Raw genomic sequence first — 22,604 nt, forward strand, 5'->3', positions numbered from 1 at the left:
ACATTTTGGAAATGTGGCTATAGAGCCTTGGTGGCTATAGAACCATAGTAAGATGGTTGATTTGTATTAGGACATAAAAGACTTCAATGGAGCTATTGTATCAGCTCATGATCTGGCCCATCATCTTTCAAGTGTAGACAGTATGCACAGTCCTCCACACCTTCTTGAAGCTTAGGTTGATAATGAACAGGTCAAAGAACTCTGAAAATTAATTCCAAATCATTAGTAATATTTTTAACATAACCAAAAGAATAACTTTCATTTTTTTCAGAGCTGCTGTTAAAGATCAGTCTCAATTTGGTAAGGTTGGATGAGGAGTTGGTTTGAGAAAAGGAAGACTTGAGGGGTTTTTCCTTTGAGTCATTCAGGGTCTGCATTGAAGGAATTTACAAAAAAAGATTCCCACAGATGTGTGCTCTCATTCTGTTGAAATCTGTCTTGGCACTGGAGGGGGCCTCAACTAGACAAGTCATATTTGTTTCTAGCACTGTTAATTAGACTTGCTTTCAGCAGGCTTAATCAATGTAGTGGTATAAATAGGTAGTAAAAATATAACAATTGCTATAGTTGCTACAGGGTTGTCTTGTGAATGGAAAGGTACAACTGTGAGTGGGACGTGTTTCATGAGGTCTTTATATCAAAATCTGGTCTACCCTATGAAATATTTTGATGAATAGTGAAGTCACTTGGAAAACGGAGTTATCATTGTCAAGTTTTCAGTTTCATTATGTAAGTTGGAGGAATGGGTGACGAGGACACATTTTTTCACAGTAGAGGAAAAATCATCAGAGGAGAGAAATCAGTTTCCTAAGAATCCATTTGTGGATACCTTCAATATACTTCAAATCTGCTGGCACAAGTCACTAGAGGAAAGAAAGACATGGGACCAAAGTCATGTGCCTTTTCCAGATTATCTTCTTGTTGTGGCAAGCCTTCTTACGCAGGCTCTCATTTTGCCTTATATTCTCCCACAGTTTTAATCCAGTGCTAAGTAGGACTCTGCTCTTTCAGCCTTTGGCTTCTTTTCTTTTTAAAGGAACTGTTTTTTTAAAAAATACTCTGTGTGCTAGGGGAAAAAATGCATCTAGGTATCTACATGAAATTGGTATGCTGAGAAAGGGAAATAAAATCAGTCAGTTCTTGATAGGGAAGAGTTGAGGACAAGCTTGGATTTGGGTTTTGGCCTTTTTTTTTTTAACATTGCCGTTAAGTTAAAACTAAAAATGAACCCAGCTCTATCATCTGGTTGTTCTTAATTTGTTATGCTGCTTCTGGAAATTGCATATATGCTACATAAAGTTTTTGTGTGGAATGTCCATTTGAATGAATTGGCACTTGTGACATGGCAGGTACCATGTGAACATTTTAAGACCAGTTTACTTTGTGAATGCTTCTGGTATATAACTGAGAAGACATTTAGAATTTCAGTGGTTATTGTTGGCTTCAGAAATAATGCACTGGGAAGAATTAAGGTGTGTAGGTTTTTATGTTGTTGAATATGCAGCCACAAACACAGTTTCTATTTTGAAGGTTATATTTGGTACTAGGAAGGCATATACTTTAAATGAGAACTTCAGCTCTGGAAAAAGGATAAAAACTGCAAGAAGACCCTAAAATTATGTGGGTCATGAGTTGTCTTCACCTGGAAATTTTCATCGTTTTCATTAATCATTGACAATTAGCTCTTTTCTGGAATGCTCTAAACTGACTTCACTACTGCCCAGCTCACTACAAAAATATTGATGATATATTGATCCTTCTTTTATTATCACAAAATAATAGCCTTACCTAAGTACTGATTATGGCTTCCGAATCTTGGCTTGAATTGATGCTTGAGCAGGTGGCACTTAGAAAAAACAGAATAACTGATCTTGCTCTGTTTGTATTAAGAAGTTCCTATTTACTGTGAGTTGACATTGGGTTCTGATTTCTATCCTTTAAAATGCAGTTAGCTAGCTTCGTAAATAATGAGTAAAGTCTCTGAATTTAAATTGAAAGTGGGCAAATGCTTAGAGAAAAAAATTAGAAACACTAGCAGATATAGGATAAATCAGCTAGTAAACTAAACTATGTTTTTATTCCGATAAATAAATCAGTAGTATGCATACTTCCTCTAAAACGTACAGAACTTGCCATTCTGGCGCGCGTGCGCACACACACACACACAATAAATCAATTGCAGATGAACCAAACCAGGTTTTAATTGTTTTAAAAGAATTTATATTATTATTTTGGCAGATGGTAATTATAACTTCAGTATTTACATAATGAGCGTTTAAATTACCTGAATCCAATTGTAGTTACAAAAAACAAGCATATGATACTGTAACTTGCATTTGTATATTGATTTTTTTGTATGCAAATTTCAAAATGCTTTATAAAGATTAAGTCCCAATTTTCCCCTCCTCCCTCCTTTTCAAAATGGCTGATTAGGGTTATATTGCGAGTTCTCCACAAGCTGTACCAAATAATACTTCAGGCATACTGTTCGGCTTGAGACAGAAGTCAGGAGTTCCTCACTACCAGAGTGGAGCAGCAGTGACTATGACAGGTGAGTGTGAGTGTATGTTAGTAAAAGCTTTTTAAAAAAAAAAAAGAGAGAGAAAGAAATACAAGTATAGAGTGTTTTATATTTGGGTTATAATTTTAATAGAGGTTTCAGAACACAGGATAGTTTTAGTGTTTGTAAAATAATAGTATTGGTGTCCATGTGACGAAGCAAGATTTGGAGCATTGCACTTAAAATATACTTTCCAATAAAGTCTTGCTCTTGTGAGCTCACACATGTTACACGATGACCTCAATCAATATGTGCTTGTGATTTTTGTCTGTCTATAAAAAAAAAAAATTACTGCCAGACTCACTGAAATGACTTTTTTGGCAGGCAAAGGCTCATTTGCAGTATATGCAGTTTTCTCTGGATGACATCAATAAAAGTGTCTGTCAATCAGCCAGTGAGAGCCCATGGAACAACTTCCTGAGTCTGCTCAGTGGATTCCCTAGATGTCATTCTTTGTTTCCTGATTGCTATATATAGCAATTGGAGTAGACAGATCAAAGGGATCTGTTTTGAGAAACTGGGGAGGGGAAAGAATGCTTGTCATGAGCCTCTAAAGTATTTTTTATTATTTTTAGTTGCAGAAACTGTTATTTTGGCTGAAGAAAATTGTATTTATTTGAAATACTGATTAGAACATCTAAAATTAAATTACATTTTAGAATAAATAAGTGTGAGCTGTAAATTTAAACTTCAAGTGTCAGTTATAAAGAACTGCATTTTTGTGGTAATTGAATGACAAACTTAATTGTTGGTCAGCCTATAATTCAATCTATAATGAAATATAATTGACAGTTTTTTTGATCCTTCTACAAGATGGAGGACTAAAACAGAAGTGCTATGTGAAGCAGAAGGAGTAAGATGAAAATCTAACCATTTCTTGTCGGGAAGGTGGTGGTTTCATAAAACTTTAAATGGGGCACTCTCTCGCTCATCCTCCATCTGTTCCCAAATGAGTGAAGGGTGTGTTTTTTCCAGTAGTTATCCACACACACTTATTGGTATAGTCTTCTTCACTCCTACCCCTCCCTTTTTCTGTGACTTATTCTAGCTGGGGTGAAGGTGGCTGCAAGTAGCTCTTGGCAAGATCAGGCACTTACCTACTTTATCAAGTGTTCAGCATTGTAGTCTTATCCAGCAAAGCTCTTAAGCAGGTGCTTAACTTTAAGCACTTGAGCAGTTTCATTGATGTCAGTGGGAAACTGAAAAGTTACGCGCATGCCTATGTGCTTTGCTGGATTGGAGCCAGAGTGCTCTGCACCTTCAAGGACTGAGCCCTTAAATGACTGTGAATTGAGGTGTCATGCAGTTCATACTAGGTATGTAAGTAGGTGTGTGGTCTGTGTTGGATTTAAAGATTAAAAGAAGAACTTAACATTGCTTATTTAAATTATTGAGAACAAAACTGCTTTTTGCCCCTTTCAGAAACAGAAGGAGAGTATAATAGAGTGAAATAAAATGTAGCAAGGAAAGCCTGCTGGAGAAAATTAAGGAACACGCAAAGGAAATTGATAGGCTGAGAGGAATACTTATTGAGCTAGTAAGCAAAAGTAGGACTGAGTTGGGTCGACTAAATTGAGAAACGTGTGTGCAGTAGTAAGGACCTGAGAGCCAACACAAATATGTGTTCAGTTTCATATCACATGTGAGCTCCACAACACCAAAACCTTTAATGCAAGTGAGGGAAAGGCAGCAGGAAGTTTTTAGCATTCAAGCCTGCCTGTTTGCTGAGAATTCTGGAAAAATCCTGACTCACGTTTTTAGAAAACATAGTTAAAATCAAGTACACCGAGGACTTATCAGGAAATATCAGGAGTTTTCATGTTAATTCATAAGAATTATTAACATTCACCTTTATCAGAAATAATCTTAGATAATTAAACAAAAATCAGTTACAGGGAGACAATTTACTGATTGTAAATTGTTCAAGACCCAGAACAAGCTTAAAATAATTTTGTGTACAGATTGTTTTAATTTATTATGTGTGTGGGGGAAAGGGAGTAAATACTTTCCACTTGTTGTTAATAAGGGCACTTTGAATTTTTTTTTTTAATTTAGTATTGCTTGTATTATTTACGGAATTGAATACTGGGAAACTCAAGTTAGAATCGTTCATGGTAGCAAGTGCTGAAAATTAATATTTTGGCTAAAATAGAAAATCTTGGTATAGCCAAAAGTAAATACTTATACATACCTGTTTAAAAGCAGGTGGTGTGATTCTTTCTGAAGTGTTACTTTTTAAAGTTAAAAATCTGTAGTCCAAAATAAAAACTGTAGGCCTGAGTCTTTCTTCACACTGGTGTAAATTGCGATTCGTTGTAGTCATTCGAATTTTACCAGTGTAAATTGGTCTGAGAGGAGGATTGGGCTATGGGTGAGAGGTGTTGCACCAATATATGTATTTATTATCAAACAGTGAGTAGCTATCCTGCTCAGGTGACTATTGATTCAGATTTCACAAGCCTCTTAGTAATTACCTCTAACTACTTTGTTCTCCAATTCAGAAAAGCACTTGAGCACATGCTTAACTTTGAGCACAGACTTCAGTGGGACTTGTGTGCTTAAGTGGTCTCCTAAAGCCAGACCTATGTCCCCATCCTGCAATCTCTTATGAATGTGCTTAACTTTACTACTATGAGTAGTCTCATAGAAATAAAAGTTAAGCATGTTCGTCAGTGTTTGCAAGGTTGAGACCATGTAAATTGGTGATTGTCCTATCAAATTTCCTAGTTTTCAGATTGGCAACCAGTTTTACTGATTATTACACAGTGTTTGGAAGTTTTTTGTTTAAAATAGTATTTTTCACAGTATAACTGCAGCTGTTCTTCAATGTGCATTTGAATTCTGTTCTTATCTATTATTGTAAACAAGTTCTCCTACTCTTAGAGTGGCTATTCTAAAAGAGACAATAGAATTAACTTGACTCTTACAGTGTAGCACCACAGAAAACAATCCCATGCTAATTTGAGCATATGTACTCTCCTACTGTTTGTGTGACTCCTAGGAACATAATTGGAGTTGCATGCAACCATGTGAGAATATAGAATTCTTAATGGTGTATATTTTTCTTGGAACAAATCAGAAGGTTTTTTTTAATTCCTTATTGGTAGGAAATATTACAAATTATATTAAAACTTGATTTTCCTCTGACACACGACTTTGAAAAAAATTGGTATTTTATAGGAAGTTCCACTCAGTCAGTTCAACCTGCATAGCCAATTATACAAATACATCTAATGGTCACATCTACAAGAACAACATCCATTGTTGTTCACAGGCCCGTTGCACAAGTAAATTCAGTGGTACAGAAGAAGACAAATTTGGTACCAGCTCTACAACAGCCATTGCTAATCAATGCATGGAAGCCCCAGCAAGCAGCTCACGCACTTAGCAGTGCATGTATAAGTAAACAAAAGCACTAAAAGAAAGATAATACCCAATGAGTAGCCCAGATCTGATTTAGCAATTTTTAATTACCTTGGGCAAAAGTTGCATAAACTGAATGGAAAATGCGTGTTTAACATGTTCACTTCAGTAAGTGACTGGGTTTGAATCATTAGAAAGTATGACTGCAAAACAGCTTTTTAAGCTGGTGAAGTATAAAAGTCCAAGTTGAAAGTTAAGTACATTCTCATTTACATGGGGCATAATGAAGGCAGTTTTCAATAGGCATTAGGCTCTTTGTATTGGAGAGACAAGGTGGTGAGGTAATATCTTTCATTGGTCCAACTTCTGTTGGTGAAGAAAACCATTTTTCAGGCTTACAGAGCTGAAGAAGAGCTGAAGTAAGCTCAATAGTTTCTTTCCCTCACCAACAGAAGCCGGTCCAATAGAAGATATTGGACCCACCGTGTCTCTGTAATATCCTGGGGCTGACATGGCTACAACAATACTACGTACAATTTGTGTACTGGCATCCACACAGTCACAATAGCTTTAACAAAACTAGTTATTACAGCAGCGGGTCTCTTCTTGTATAAGTGGTGATGAATGTGAGTCAAAATTGCAGTTTAGGTGGGTGTCGCCATGTGAAGTCCTAGTTTCATTTTTTGTGAAAAAGTGAGCGCTTTAACAATTCTGCATGAGATCGGCTGTCCTTTCGTTGTTTGTAAGGAAAGATTAGAGGACAGATTCTCAGTTCTACCCAAGAAGTGCTGAATGCAGCTGGAGAGTGGAGAAGGGAGTGCACAGGACCTATTTTCTGTTCTCACCCTGCATGCCCACTTCAGGAGTGTTTCTATTGTTGGTCCTGTCCCCAGTATAGACTGTAGCAGTCTGAAAGCTGGTGTCTAATTTATTGTAGTTCCCAGTGGTCCTCAGGAACTGTCCTGGCAGCCAGAAACACACTACTGGCAGGTAGGGATTCCCCCACCATGCCTTCTATTTCCTAGTTTCACCACTGCGTTGAGTGGGTGATACTGGATGATTCTCCTATGCAGGGGGAATCTTCCAGTGCCAGATATGCTGGCTTTAGGGCAACTTGGCGCTGGAAAAAAGACACACGGCTTTTCTAATGGACTTAATCAGGCCACTGATCTACATGTATTTGAAAGTTGCTTTTGATATTTAGTATTTTTATAGGCAAGGGAGGAAAACATGGGATGAGAGAGAGATTCTGTTGAAGAGAAGAATGAAAAGGCACTTCCAAATGGTATGCATCGCAGTGACTAATGCTATAGCCATCTGTGGTTAGGTATGCAAATTAGTCCTGTGCTAGATGAAGAGGGATCAGAAAGACCAGGCAGGTCCTTTAGTTAGGCTGCAACAAATATATGAGGTGTCTTAAATGAGGGGGCTTCAGTCTATTTTCTTACTCATTCACACCACATTGACTTCAAAGTATTGATGGCTGACTCAACCAAACATAATTTTTCTAACTTATAAACAGCTTATTGGGTAGAGAGATTTTAATAACTATTATTCGTTTAGACTTGTTTGTCCATTAAAAAGTAGTTATCAGTAAGAGATTGGTAATATACTATGAAAAAACTGAGGTTCTTTCATTTAAACCGCTATAGGTCTGAATGAGAGTGGTTTTGTGTCTAAGCGTCCAGCTACTTCTGAAGCCAACAGTGTTACTCCAAAAAAGGCCAAGCCTAATGAGGTTGGTGCTGGAAGCAATTCAACTGTATCACCTTCAGTTAAATCTCCAACAGTAACACCATCACAAAATGTTTCTTCAAAAGGTAGGGTAGATTAAATGGTCTAGCTGTTAAATCCATGTATCTGTTCCATGGAAAAAGCTAGCACTAATGCAATGTTAAAGTTGAACGATCAACACTCAGAAGTTAAGGCAGAGTTAACTCAACAGCTCTGCCTGCCCCTTGTGCATATGCCTTAAAAGATGTTCTCATTTTATATAAGGAGGTATTTTTCTAATACTCTATATAATACACACTGGAGTCTTACAAATGTTACAGTATATTTAGTCTTCAGACTTGGCTTGTTTTGAGTCTCATTGATGTCTATAAAGCAAGCCAAGAATAAAGTTAACTGGTTCAGTAGTTGTGAAGATATGAATATTTAGAGTTCAGTGGCCCAGAGTAAAATCACCTTACCTTAGAATCTACATATAAAGAACTGAGTAGCAAATTAATACCTTTTTCAAAGATTAACCAAGATTGCAAAGATTCTCTGAGTACAGAATTTCCTGTTTGGAGCTGCAGCTGCAGAAATCCCCTCCCCCAAGAAAAAATCCTTTATAGCAATTTTGTTGATTTAGTTTGAAATACCTTCTTTTTTTGCGCTCTGATAGGCCTCTCCCTCCCTCCAAAAGGAGATGAATTCTAGGTGTGTTTAAATTAGCATATTCATTGAAACAATTTGGCAAAACCTACGTGAGTTTATGAAATGTTTGTTGACCCAATTCTTCATTTTTTGCCTCCCCCCGCACCTCCCAAAATGAATAATGTTGCCCAGTTCTTCTTATAAGGCGGTGTGTTGACCGTTGTGACTTTTGGTCATAGTCTGGCAGATTACAGTTAACCTCAAATAGTTCATATGTATTCTTTTAAAAAAAAAAAAAAGCCCTCTCCTGTGTTTATTCCTCCTTTTGTCTAAACTGCTTACCTAGATAGGACTGTATGCCAAAGAGAGAACTTCATCTACAGAGGCAGCTGGCTCTGATTTTGGTAGCTCCAAGAGAGCTTAAGCCCAGATATAAGCAATTGTCACTAAAGATGAGCTATTCCAACATTTAAATACAAACTGATTAGCAGGTGGCAAACAATTTTTATGTTAATAAGAGAAAACACTGTTCTCTCATGAATGGGGGGCTAGGTGCCTGAGATACCCATTTATTCTCCATGAACCTCAAAGACACCTTAGGTCAGCACGAATGATGCAGCTGAATAGGCCTAGGTTCCAATTACCAGGCAGAGCGAACAATACTCTCATCACTATAGCCAAGTGATGAAACTCCTTTCCAGAAGTGGTAAATCCTGTCCTGTTGATGCTGAGATCATGGTGTAAAATAAATACATTCCTCCAAGAATTGATGCTCGCAAAACGAAAACACAAATTCGAAGTGCTGCACTGTGCCCAGATTAATGGAGAGAGAAAATACATATTAACTTCAGGGCTATTGTGCTCTTAAAATCACTGCAGTAGCTCTGCATAAGGACCTTAGATAGGTAGATCATCTATCTCTTGTTATCTCTTTCACTCTTAGAGTATTTTTGGACATACAGTAATACTGTGTGCAAGTTGTCACCAAAAAGAAAGGGTAATTTTAATGGTGGTTGGAATTAATCTTTAATTACAGCCACCATTGCCATGGACTTCTAAGAGGTTCTAAGAGGTTTTGTCATAATTTACTGTTGTGATGGACTGTGGATTTGGAGTCCTAATGTACACTTCACATTTTACAGGTACTAATATTACATCAAACAATGTTAAAAATGGAGCACCTTTTCCACGAGCTTGTCCAAAATGCAATATTCACTTCAATCTTATGGATCCTTTAAAAAATCACATGAAGGTAAAAGTTTTTTGTATTTGTGAAAAGTAATTATAAACATTTTAGGATTAAGCAAAGTTGTAAAACAAGGACCACATTTTTATGACAAGTTACAGATATTCTGCACTCTGGATATTTTCACCATGGGCCCAGTTCTGTGAGGTGCTGCGTGTTTTTCACACCCATGAGCAAAGAAGAATGAAAAAGAAATTAGCAAAATGAGATTAATTTTCACCTGTTTTTTCATTGTTCCCGTACCTTTTGAAAGGTGCACACTTGCTTAGTCATATGTAAATAAAAACCTCATAATGTATAGCCCAGTTCCGTGAGGGTCTTAGCACCTCATGTATAGTGTTGAGATCCTCAACTCCCATGCAATAGGAGTTCAGGCTCTTGAAGAATTTAACCCTAAATGCCTACAAATTACTGTTTGTACAGGCAAAATATAACCTCCTTCGTGGGCCAGAAACAGTGCCAAAAAAAAAAAAAATGCTGTTTACAAAGGAGAGAAAATTACTCTTTTCCGCTTCTCCTCTCAGAAATGTATACATACTCAATTGCACCTTTTTAATTTTGATCCATTCGTGATCATTTTGTTAGAGAAAAGTAAAGTTCATTTGGAGAATTTAGTGCTGAAAGGTACTGTTGAAGAAAGTGGGTTTGTTTGGTTTTATTAACTTACACATTTTTATGAATAAAATACATCTTTAGTTAACCTAGTGGGATAAATATGTCAAGGACTGTCATTTCACCTACAGCAGTAAATGAGCTTATCACAAACTGGGGTCAGAGAAGTTAGTACTATGCAGCAAGGCATGTTGTTTAGCAAAAGTTGGCCTCTGAAGCATTCCAGTTTTGTTTACTGTTGGACAGCAATATAGCGCCTTCTATCTGAGGAACTCAAAAATTCTTTCTAAACATTGTTTTGCAATACTACTGTTAGATGTGTAAACATTATATCTATTTTAGGTAGGGAAGCAGAGGTCATGGATGGTAGATGACTTTCCCAGCTCCATGAATGAATTTAGACTATGGAAAGAATGCTGATGTCTTTATTATCAATTATCTGCTCTAATCAATGCATCACATTAGTGTTTTATATATACAGATATTTTTAAGAGACAATCAAATTTAAAAACAGTAAATACAGCTTTCTTCATAGTTGTCAACAAACTCATGCTTACTAATATTTTGTTTAACAAAGCATCTGTTTTACTCAGCTTAAATTTAATGTTAGTAGGGAGAATAGTTTCCTAGTTAATAAAATGAAGATTGGATAAATTTGAATTGTGCTGTACATTTCAGAATATTTTTTTTAATCAACATATAAAACGAGGTAATAATTCTGCCTTGTGATTTATGGTAGTCATATTAACATAAAGAAAAAACCCTTTGTCAGTATGTTAAAATACTCAGTGTTTAATTGTCTAAATCCTATCCTTATATATTTTTGTATTTGCAATAACACAAGAGCAGATACCATCCAGAATAGACATAGGTAAGAGCAAAGTGAGAACATCTCCCAAAGTAATGGAAATAGAAATGCAGGTATAGCAAGGCTAGCATTTTTAGTGCAATTTGGTAACTTAGACGTGTGTCTCTTTTTCAGTATTGTTGTCCAGATATGGTAAATAACTTCTTTCTGGGAACGTCCAAAACAGAATGTTCAAATACACCAAGAAAGACTGCTGAATCTGAGAAAGGAAAATTGATCATGTTAGTTAATGACTTTTATTATGGAAAGCATGAAGGTGATGTCCAGCGGGTACAACAGGAGCAGAAGACTCATACAACTTTTAAGTGCTTCAGCTGTTTGAAAGTTCTTAAAAATAATATAAGGTATCTAAACATTCACTTCTGTAACTGCTAGATACTACACATTAGTAACAAAAACAAAATTAAAAGTCATGCAGTCACAATTGTATCTGGAATGTAATGATGCATTTTATGTATATGACTTGAAAATGAATGCTATAAAGTTACTTCAATGTAAAGTAAAACTTAATTCATTTTTCACTACATGTGTATGTTTGGAACTTAAATTTTGTACAAATTAGAATGGCTAATTTTAATATCTCCAAGATAAAGAGTATTGTATGCTTTAATGAGTCTGGTTGTGCTAGTATGGAAGTTGAAAGAGCAACATATATTACCGTTTTACAATTTGCCCTCCAGATTGATGACATTAACAGTAGATTTCAGTATAATTCCCTTTAGGGGTCCATGATGAGTAATTGGTAGTGGTGTAACCAGTTTTAAAACTGTTCTTTTGATGGAATAACTTTACTTTCAAATGCAACAAAAAGCTTTCATAAGCTGTTTCAGTAGGTAGGCCAGTTTGTATCACAATTGCTTTGGCAGTTAAGGTCGTAGTTCTTTTTCATAAGACGCCTGTAAGGGAAGCTGATGTAGCAGAATGTAAAACTGAAAAATGGACTGGGCCTTCAAAGGGCACAGTCTACAAGTTTAAAATGAACAGGCTTATGATAACATTAAACCCACATCGTTAAATAAAACAAAAGGTTCTTATAATTGCAGGCATTAAAATTGCTGTTACACACACTTAAAAACTAAGTCACAAATACAACTACAAGTAATTTATCTTTTAAGCCCCTGGAAAATATTGTATGCTGTCAGACCTTCAAAGGGTTTGCTCTCATGATTTGGTAGTTGCTGTTGGCTATGGCATTTCCTTCCTTTCATTTATCTTTAAAAACTGTAAACAGTATTTGATGTGGGTTGAAGAAAGTTGTTTGTCTTTTTCTGTGCATAATAGTTTTGCTATAAAAATAAGAGCCTCTCTTTTAGCTCATCTTGGAAATAGTCTATAAGTAGTAGTATTACATATAAGAATATTTTCATTTTAAAAAGATATTGTTAGTGTACAATAGTTAATACTTTGTTTAGTTGATTTATAGTATTTGACGTACTAATGGGTGACAAAATATTTTAGGAGATTATTTTCTTTTAAGTGAACATATTGGGTCTCTTACAAAGATACACTAGCTTATGGATTCCTCTTCTTGGGGCTTGTGCTTTTAGCATGAAACAGTCTAACATTCTCTTAGCTCTCAATGTTACTTGGTCCTCAGAGGTACTGGTAGCTGTGCCCTCCAATCACCAATATTCAGGCCTCTCTAGACTCTTCCTAGTAGTCATTCCGATCAGTCAAGCAAGTATCCTGTCACTGTCAACTCACCTCTGTTGCTGACTGCTACTCTCCTTATTATCTCTTGATTCATGTTAGTCAGAAGTTGCCAATATTCTCTTGTTGACTCTGTCCTGTAACCCTTCGTTATTCCTTATTAAATTTTCTGTTTTAATAATTGATTTATATGACCCTAGTGCCTGAACCACCATCAAGCCACCTTGTTATTTGTATTACTATTGTACAGATCTAAAGAGTGCTGCCTTGACATTGACTCTCTAGTTGGTCAAAAATGCAGCTAATTTCCTGAAGTTGCATAGCTAAAGCACCAGAAACCTTCACCTTCTGCAGTCTCTGGTGGACATGATGTCCGATAACATTAATGTTGTGCCCCAGCTACTCTCCTGTAGGATATGTTGGATTGGTGCCTGAGAAGTTTTCTCGAACTGTTTTCTTCTTACCATTTTGTGGATGAGCCATTGGTATGAAGGGAATCTCTGTTTCAGAGCATGCTGGTGCCATCATTAAACATGTGAGTCTGCCACATCCATAGGCAAGCTTTTCCAAAGGTTAACAATTCTCACTGTAAAAATTTGCATTTTACTATCTAATCAGAATTTATCTATTTTACGTTTCCAGCCATGGGATCTTGTTACGCCTTTATCTGCTAGATTAAAGAGCACTGTAGTGTCAGAAATCTTCTCCCCTTGTATGTTGTTATAGACTATAATAAAGTCATCTCTTAACCTTTTCTTGGATAAACTACATAGATTGAGCTTCTTTCATCTCTTACTGTAATACAGGTTTTTCACACCTTGAATCGTTCTTGTAGCTCTTTTCTGAGTCCTTTCCATCTTGTCAACGTCCATTTTCAAGTGTGGACCAGAGCTAGATGCAGTATTTCAGTAATGGGCTCATGCAAGTATTATCCAGTAGTAATATCACCTACCTATTTCTACTCAATATTCCCCTGCTTATACATCCAGGGATCTTGTTAGTGGTCTTAACCGCGTCACATTGGGAGTTCATGTTCAATTGGTTATGCATCATGATGATTTTTCAGAAACAGGCTTTCCAAAATACAGTCCCCCATCTGCAAGTGTGACCTATATTTTTTTGTTTATAGATGTGACCTTGCATTTGGCTGTATTAAAAGACAGATTGTTCAAGTGAGACCACTTTACAAAGTGATCTAGATCACTCTGTAGAACTGATCTGACTGTTCCTAACTCTGAACAAACTTTATTGTTCTTTCAAAAATTTACAACTGAACATTGACTTAATTCAGCTTTCAAATTTTACTATGCAAAAGAAAAATACTGCTCCCCTCCTTTTTTTAGTAGTTTACGTTTAACACAGTATTTTATTGTATGTGCTTTTTTTCGGGAGGGGAGGTAGGGGTGTCTCTGCTGTTGCCTGATTGTGTACTTCTGGTTCCAAATGAGGTGTGTGATTGACTGGTCATTCTGTTGTTCATAACTCTGAGATTCTACTGTATGTACAAACAATAACATACGAACCCTCCTCCCTGTACTTTAAAGCTGATCTCTAAATAAAGCTCCTGAAAGTAGAGAGGAATTCAGGGGGATGGGATGGTTCTGTTGAATGACTTTTACTTTTTGGTTTGTGGAATGTGGGCTTTTAGGGGCATGCACATGGCCCCTCCATTATTCCAGAAGGTTTCATGGCAGCATACTCAGGGACATGACTCCTACAATATGCTTGTGGGGAGGGTATCCCTTATATAAGGTATAATCTCCCTGTGCTCCTCTGCAGGGCCTCTGCCCTGTCCATGTTTCAGTCACTCTTTAAAACCCACTTCTGCTATGCTGCTTGGAGTGAATTGAGTTGACTTGTGTAAAGATTGTTTATTTTGTTTTATTTGTTTCCCTTTCATTAGATTATAAGATCTTTGTATCAGGGACTGTCCTTTCTTGAAATTTGGAAAGCATCCTACATATCATTATATGCAGTGTTGTTGTTGTATTGGTACCAAGATATTAGAGAGACAAGGTAGGTGAGGTGATATTTTTTTTATTGCATCAACTTCTGTTGATGAGAGACACATGCTTTCAAGCTGACAAAGAGCTCTTTTTCAGGTCACTGTCAGGTCCCCATACCTGAAGGTGACCTGAAGAAGAGCTCTGTGTAAGCTTGAAAGTATGTTTCTCTCACCAACAGAAGTTGGTCCAATAAAAATATCACCTCACCCACGTTGTCCCTCTGACATAGTCTGGCATGACTATAATCAAATATGACACAATACTGTAGATTCCCTATACTGCAGAGTATATTTGAGATAATAGTGTGTTTTTCATTCAATGTTCAGGATGTCTTTTGGTTAATCTGCTGAAAGGTGGTGGTTGTTTTTTATTTGTATCTTCCATTTATGAAATTTTTGACAATTTAGAAATCATAAGAACCATTTTACAATTCACTACAAAAGTGCTCCTATTCAACAGTGTTTTCCACTTTACATACTTCATGTCAATTTGTCAAGTATGTTTTTTGTTTAAACTTAGCTTGTGCACCTGTTCACTATCTTTAATAGGTTTATGAACCACATGAAACACCACTTAGAGCTCGAGAAGCAGAGCAGTGAAAGTTGGGAAAGCCACACCACCTGCCAGCACTGTTATCGTCAGTTTCCCACACCTTTCCAGCTGCAGTGCCACATTGAAAGTACACACACCCCTTATGAGTCATCTAGTAAGTTTGTTCTCTTTGTGTTTAATCATTGTGTTCTTAAAATTTTAGCTATTTGCTGATTTGTAACTTGCAAATAAAGATGCAGGAAACCATTGTTTTTTTGTTTTTAAAGGGGAGAATAAGTACTGAGGTTAGAGAGTAGTTGATCAGCCAGTTTATCCGCTTTTAGTTACCATGTTTAGTTACCAACTTTTGTTCAGATTAGTTGTTTGAAAGATTAGCGTTTCAGTCTAGGTTTAAAAACAACAAAAATTAATAGGATTGGGCTCTCCATTGCCAGATTTCTTGCATTTCTTGCATCACACCAGGAAATCCAGACTGCAGACTCTTGAAGCAAGTTTCAGAAGCAAAATAAATCTGCAGTTGTCTCGTCTTTATATTTAATACTTCTATATGTATAAATTTCAGTGTGTGTGTGTGTATATATATGTATACATGCATGCATGCATGTGTATGCATGCATGCATGTGTATGCATACACATAGCAGTTTACACACGCACAATACGGTATTTTTTTCCCCCAAACTCCAATTAATACATTTTTGACTATTTTCTATTCTTTTTCAGCTATTTGTAAAATCTGTGAATTATCCTTTGAAACAGAGCAAGTTCTTTTGCAACATATGAAGGACAATCATAAGCCAGGTGAAATGCCATATGTTTGCCAGGTACATCAGAGTATTCAGCATTAAAACACCTATTTTTTTCTTAAGAAAATTTCAGCAAAGAAGTCAACATAAGATCTCATGAGGTTAAATTACACTTTTATTTCTAGGTGTGCAATTACAGATCATCAGCTTTTTCAGATGTAGAAACCCATTTTAGAACTGTACATGAAAACACAAAACATTTGCTTTGTCCATTTTGCCTCAAAGTTATTAAAATTGGAGCACCATACATGCATCATTATATGAGGCATCAGGTAAGTAGCTGTTAATTTTTGTCTCTTTATGATGTAGAAATGTGACCAAAAAGCAAAACTGAACTTAGTAATATGCTAATGTACATCTTCCCCCATAAAAATAGCTTATTGGTTGTGTGACCATTGAGAAGAGTTATGTTTTAAAATACTGAACGTAAATATACTAATAAGGAAAAATATTTATTGTATAAAGCTTTGGACCATTTCTTTTGAATTCTTTTAAGTGAACTATTGGATTCCATTGGTAGATCTCCCCAGTATATTGATGTATTAGGAGTTTTGTGTAACTTGCGTTAGCAATAATATTAAAAAACCTCTGCACATTCTATGAAAGAATACACGTGTCATTTCGTTGCTTAGATATGTCATACTGACATCCTCTTGAAATCAGTGACAAAACACTCGCTCTTGTGAAACCAGATGCAGGATTATAGTTATCTTTTATTTGTAATTTCATTAATTGGTAACCTAGATGCTACTGATACATTGTGCTTATGTATTGCTTTGCATTTTAAAGCACTGTACACGTGTTCATTTTATTGTTTGTTATACAGTATTATTGGTTTTAGGATTATTAAGAGTGACTTGTTAAAATAAGATTTAGGTCATTATTGCTTGAGACATGCTAGAATGGCAGTTTCAGTTCATCAGAAGATTCCTGCTTATTGTAAATTGTCTTCCATTTTTAAAAGAAAAAAGGAATATACCGTTGTACTAAGTGCAGATTGCAATTTTTGACATGCAAAGAAAAAATGGATCACAAGACTCAGCATCACCGGACATTCAGGAAACCTAAGCAATTAGAGGGATTGCCTCCTGGAACTAAAGTAAGCTCTTTCTTCATATAAAAGAGAAAAAAAGAAAGTTACCTGGCCAGAGAAATGGAGAGAGCCTTCTTAGAGAGGAGGACTGGGTTTTAGGTGGGAGATACTGAGGAGTTGGGAAAGGAGGGAATCTTCCCTGCTCAAAGCATTCAATTTTATACCATCCCTCAAAGCAGATTATTTCATTCTGCCTCCCGTCTTCATAATTTATACAAGACTGTACTTCCCCCGTACATGTCTGTGCACCCCAATACACACAGTTGATAATAGCTGCACTCCCACTTTTTAGAAGAAGTCTGTCCTGCTGCTTTCCTGAGTTGAAGGTCCTGTTTTTTCCCTTCTCTTCCCCCCTCAGTTTCTTGGAGAAAAGCGACGGCTTTAGCATATTGGCTATAGAGAGGGTGTGATCAGTGGTTGAGAATATCTGACACTTTCTCAACGTACGGGGCCATGCTGGGGAAGAGCAGCAGCCAGCAAAAGTTGCTGCTCCCTTGTTAGCACTTTCACCTGAGCACTGAGATCGAGAAGGGCTTGGCTACACTTGTGAGTTACAGCGCAATTAAGGAGCCCCAGGCACACGAGCTCACTAACTGTCCACGCTGGCAAGGTACATAGAGCGCTCTGACTCTGCTGCTACAGCGCTGCTGATACTCCACCTCGGCGAGTAGAATAATGTTTGCTGTGACCCCGCTGGAGCACCGCGGCGCCAGTGTGGATGAGGTGTTGCATTACTGTGCTCTGATCAGCCTCTGGAAACGTCCCATAATCTCTTTAAGTCAAGTGGCCACTCTTGTCATTGTTTTTGAATCACTGTAGGAATGCGGATATGCACTTTGAAAGCTCCGTTTCTGACAGCCAACATGCTTATCTGCTCTGAGACAAAGCAACCATTAGTGTGGAATGCTGTGTGTGTGAGAGGGGGCAGGGAGGGGAGGAGAGTCTGCTGCTGACATGCTCTCAGCCCCCCCAAAACCACTCACTCTCCCCCCACATTCCCTGTCACGCACTACCCGTCCCCCCCCATTTGAAAAGCTTGTTGCAGTCATTTGCATGCTGGGTTAGCTGCCCATAATGCACCACGCCGAATGCTGCTGCAGGTGCCGCAAATGAGGCCCTGCCAATGCGCTTGAAGCGGTCAGTGTGGACAGACTGCAGTGCTTTCCGTACTGTGCTCTACAAAGGCTGGTTTAACTCAAAGCACTCTACATCTGCAACTGTAGCCATGCCCTAAGAGTTTTCCAGACCCATGTTTGAAGGGAGATGAGGAGAGCTCTTCTTGCTATCTGTGCTGAGGGAACCTTGCTGTTCATCAGCATGTGGATCATCACGTCACCTGGTTGCCCTTCCTCACGGGGAAAAAAATAGAATGAGTGACAAGTAGCCAATCAGCACAAGATTTCCCTGTAAACTAGGGTTTTTTCCTACAGACTTCTAAGAGGGTTTGAGATCCATAGTCCTATGAGGAAAACCTATGGACTTGGCAGGTCTGTGAAGTAGCTGGTCTGTTGGAAGCTGACCAGCTGGACCACACTGTCATTTCAGTCCCTGTAGGAGAACTCGTAATTGTGGCAACTGCTTTGCAAATTATGAAGTTTTTTTTTTTTCCAGTAAACTCTCAGGTCAGACTTCAGTCTTCTGTGATAACACACTCAATTATCCAAAGATTTCATGGGTTTAAGACTAAGTAGTAGATTACTTTTGCTTACTTTAGAATTTTCTGCTCTGTTACTTATTGGATGCCCCCTTTTTTGCTGAAAATCGGTAAACTATTTGGGGTATAGCTTCTGTTCTGTGTCAGTTGTAAGTCATATTTTTCAACGTGTCTTATTGAATAGGATTCTTTATATTTGTGTTCCATGTGAAGCAAAATTTTCCTGACAGTAAACTGCTCTATTTGTTTTATACTACAGGGATATGACCAAAATATACAAGGCAAATGAAAGACTTGTCTGAGTTATAGAAACAGGAGTTTCAAAAATTTTTAAATATAACTCTAATTAGTATCATTAATTTTTACAGTGTTATAAAGTGCCCATATTATTTCATGTTCCTAGGTTACAATTCGAGCTTCTGTTGGACCTCTTCAATCTGGAACGTCTGCCACATCTTTTAGCACAAGCACCTCCACATTTCAGTTATCTCCCAAAACTAAAAATACCAACACTAAAAATCACAACAAATCTAATACAAATAAATCAAAATTAAAATCATCAACTATACAGAAGAAGCAAAACACATTTACTAGCAGCAGCAGCAGCAAAAAAAAAAAAAAAGTTGCCAATACAGCATTGCATAATCTAAGGTAAAATCTTTCAGTTAATACTGTTCTAAAGTATATTTTGAACATACTTACAAAAAGTAGGCAAAGATCAGTTCATGAAGATAAAGCTTATTGGAACACAGGGGATTTGTGACGTGGTTGAGTTTGACAGGGAGAGCAGGTTCATAAGAAAGACGCTAGTATCTTGATATTTGCATACCAATATCTTGATATTATTTTTATCTTTATTCTTCCCCATGTGATTTGTTGTTTTGTTAACAACAGACTTCCTGGCAATGGAAGAGCAGGACAGATGATGTGGAAAGTACTAATTTCCTACAAAATTCAGACTTTTCACTGGGTCACTGTACAAAATCATATTTTGTTGAAATATTGAGTCTCTAGGCAGAGTCTGCTAAAGATGACCTGCAAAGGGAAATACAGCTGTGCTTGTGTTCCTTTTAGCTTCTTTATGAGGTTAAAAAGAAATCATTTTGTTTGTAGGGTTTTTAAGGTTTTGTTTGTTTGTTTTTCCTGTTTATTTTTAAAATTAGGAATTCAGGTCTTGTCTGTCCTAGAAGGCACTCTGGTGACTGGAGATGTAATGAAATTGTTCCAGAAGAGTCAAGAGATTGAAAGCTAAGCTATTGAGAAGAGAGAGGATCTTTAGTTTCATTGTATAAAACTTTTTTTAATAGCTATTTAACTTCAGTGAATAACATTTTGGGTACAAAATGCCTTTGCTAAAGATTAACAATCCTGCTTCTTCAATTGAGGTACTAAACCTCACAATAAGTGTGCTTCAGGACATCCAACTGGGCCTCCAACAAAATTATGGAGGATCAGACTTAACTTTCTTCATTTAATTTTTCTGTAAGGTTTGTGGGGTATTTTGAGGGTGGATGGGTTGGGAAGGTATCTGAGAGGAGATCCCCAGTCCTTTTCCACACAGCTTAGAGAAGCAAAAAACAGGCAAATAACTTATTTAAAAGTCCTTAGCAGATAACCATTGAGTAAGTTTTAAGATCATAATGACACACTGTAATTAGAGGGGGGAAAATGTTCTTGAGTGTTTTTTTAAGAAGTATGCGCTAATACGAATTTAAACAGTACTTAGTATATAGGCTCTACCATGGCCAGCTAACATTTTTAAAAGGTGTTAAACTGTCTACAGTAGGTACTAAGTGGTGTTTAAAATCATGTTAGTCAATACATTGTTAAAAAGACCCTCTTTTTACTTGTCAAAGCAATGCTGTTGGGGCTTTAAAATAAGACTTTTTAAGTATATTAAGTATGTCCCCTTAATATATTAACACTAACAGTATTTGGTTCATTTGTATTACTATTAGGTATCGTTTGGGAGTTCATAAATGCATTGAATGTTACTCAGAAATAAAAGATTTTGCAAGTCACTTTCCAGCATATGTCCATTGCAGCTTATGCAGATACAATACTAGCTGTAGCAAAGCCTATGTGAATCACATGATGAGGTGAGAACTCTTCACATTTTTATAATTATAGTCATGATTATTTTAAAGTATTTTTCTTAAACCTATATAAAATTATGTTAACTCTTCCTGTGAGCTGTATCTTGTATTTGTTTCATAGGACTGAGGAAAACTATAGGCTTAGATTTTCAAAGCAATGTTAATGGCAGATGTGTGGCTAAATCCACTGCACTGGTACTTGCTATAAAAAAAACAAAAACAAAAACACCTCAGACTATAAGGACCCTGTGTATAGAGTGAGGCATGGTATTGCAGGAAGAGAAAAAATGGTCTCGTGGCTGAGGCAGTGAAATGACACCCTTCAGAACTGGGTTCTATCCCTGCTTCTGCCACAGAATTCTTATGTGAGGTTGGGCAAGTAACTTAAACCAAATTTTTCACAGGTGGTCAGTAATCATTTGTTCCTCATTTTCTAGCCACCCACCTTGAGACCCTAGTGTTTGAATTGTAGAAGTGCAGTTCAGTGACAGCTACAACTGAAGTCTATGGGATCTGTGCTTTAAACGTATGCAGTGCTATATAATGAGACGTTCTCCGAAAAATCAGGCCCTTGGTGTCTAAAATTGGCCACCCAAAATTAGTGGCTACTTTTTTGACCCTATTCTCTCTGTGCCTCAGTTCTGCATCTGTAAAATAATACTGCCTTATCTCACAGGGGTAATGTGAAGATAAATTCATTGATGTTTGTGAAACAGTCAGATACTACAGTGATGATCGTGATAGAAAAGCCCATGAGAAAATTAATAGTTCTGTATTTAGTGCAGTGTTTGAATAGTGATGCAGTAAATAAGGTATGGGGCCTCACACACAATGAGGGTAAATCAAAATGTTGAATAGCTGCTCATTAAATGAGCACTGCTCATTCTGTGCACTGAATGAGGCAGGGGTACTGTGGAAAAAATGTGATCATATAATTAAGGACTATATAATGCATACGCACAATGGGAATGAGTTAAGGTTGACTAGGCAACCTTAAATTCTGGCATTTTCTAACTGAGCGCTTGACTTTGCAATCTTAATGTTTCAGCATTTTGCGTGTATGTATGTAGAGATGCCTGTGCCCATTTACACACACAGACATGTAGTGGTGTCAGTGTCCATTTGAGTTTCTGGATGAAGTGATGTATCATATTACAAACTCGCTGGTTTCTAGTTAGTTAATAGGAGAACCTTCTATGCTAGCAGCCAGCAGCTGTATAGCTATCTTGTGGCTTTAGTCTGTCTTATATATTAAGAGAGATCTCATATGCACATTTATTAAGCTGTTGTTTAAGCCTGTTGAGTATAGTCCATAAATGATGCCTTGTTTCCAAACCATAGCGGAGCCAGAGCAAACTGGAATACTGACACTGGTAACAAATATATAGCTTATTTTAATTACTGTAAAACATGAAGATAATAGTTAAACCTTTAGAAGTTCAGAATATATTCTTAGTCTGTTTTATCTATTTTTACAAATGACTTACTACTTGTTTATGTGCAAACACAAAAATTCAAACTACTTATTCAAAGACAGCGCTATGCTATTGCCATATTATGATAGTGATTGTATCTTGAAAATTAAACTTCATAGTACTTCAGCTAATCATGACTGAAATGTTTTTGTCCAAAAACCACATTCCTCAGAAAGTACTTAAAAGTTTTCTAAACGGATACCTTGTAAAGGATAAAGACATACTTATTTAACTGGTAGTCTAATCCTGAGTGATGTTTTAAAG

At 36.8% G+C, this 22,604-nt stretch overlaps 1 protein-coding gene across 8 annotated transcripts in view; it reads left to right on the top strand.

Annotated features, from left to right (window-relative positions):
• The window catches only part of ZNF280D (zinc finger protein 280D), an 80,826-nt gene that overhangs the window by 38,769 nt on the left and 19,453 nt on the right, over positions 1 to 22,604 (top strand). For all 8 annotated transcript variants that reach the window (XM_084640567.1, XM_084640571.1, XM_084640573.1 and 5 more), the window contains 10 exons: positions 2,434 to 2,551; positions 7,576 to 7,743; positions 9,427 to 9,536; positions 11,125 to 11,354; positions 15,215 to 15,372; positions 15,940 to 16,040; positions 16,148 to 16,294; positions 16,987 to 17,121; positions 19,173 to 19,420; positions 20,728 to 20,868. In XM_084640567.1, coding sequence (XP_084496693.1) covers positions 2,434 to 2,551; positions 7,576 to 7,743; positions 9,427 to 9,536; positions 11,125 to 11,354; positions 15,215 to 15,372; positions 15,940 to 16,040; positions 16,148 to 16,294; positions 16,987 to 17,121; positions 19,173 to 19,420; positions 20,728 to 20,868 — 1,556 coding nt within the window. The remainder of the gene's footprint in view (positions 1 to 2,433; positions 2,552 to 7,575; positions 7,744 to 9,426; positions 9,537 to 11,124; positions 11,355 to 15,214; positions 15,373 to 15,939; positions 16,041 to 16,147; positions 16,295 to 16,986; positions 17,122 to 19,172; positions 19,421 to 20,727; positions 20,869 to 22,604) is intronic.

Source organism: Lepidochelys olivacea (assembly GCF_965140295.1).
Source record: "Lepidochelys olivacea isolate rLepOli2 genome assembly, chromosome: 10".
In the NCBI taxonomy this organism is placed as follows: domain Eukaryota; kingdom Metazoa; phylum Chordata; order Testudines; family Cheloniidae; genus Lepidochelys; species Lepidochelys olivacea.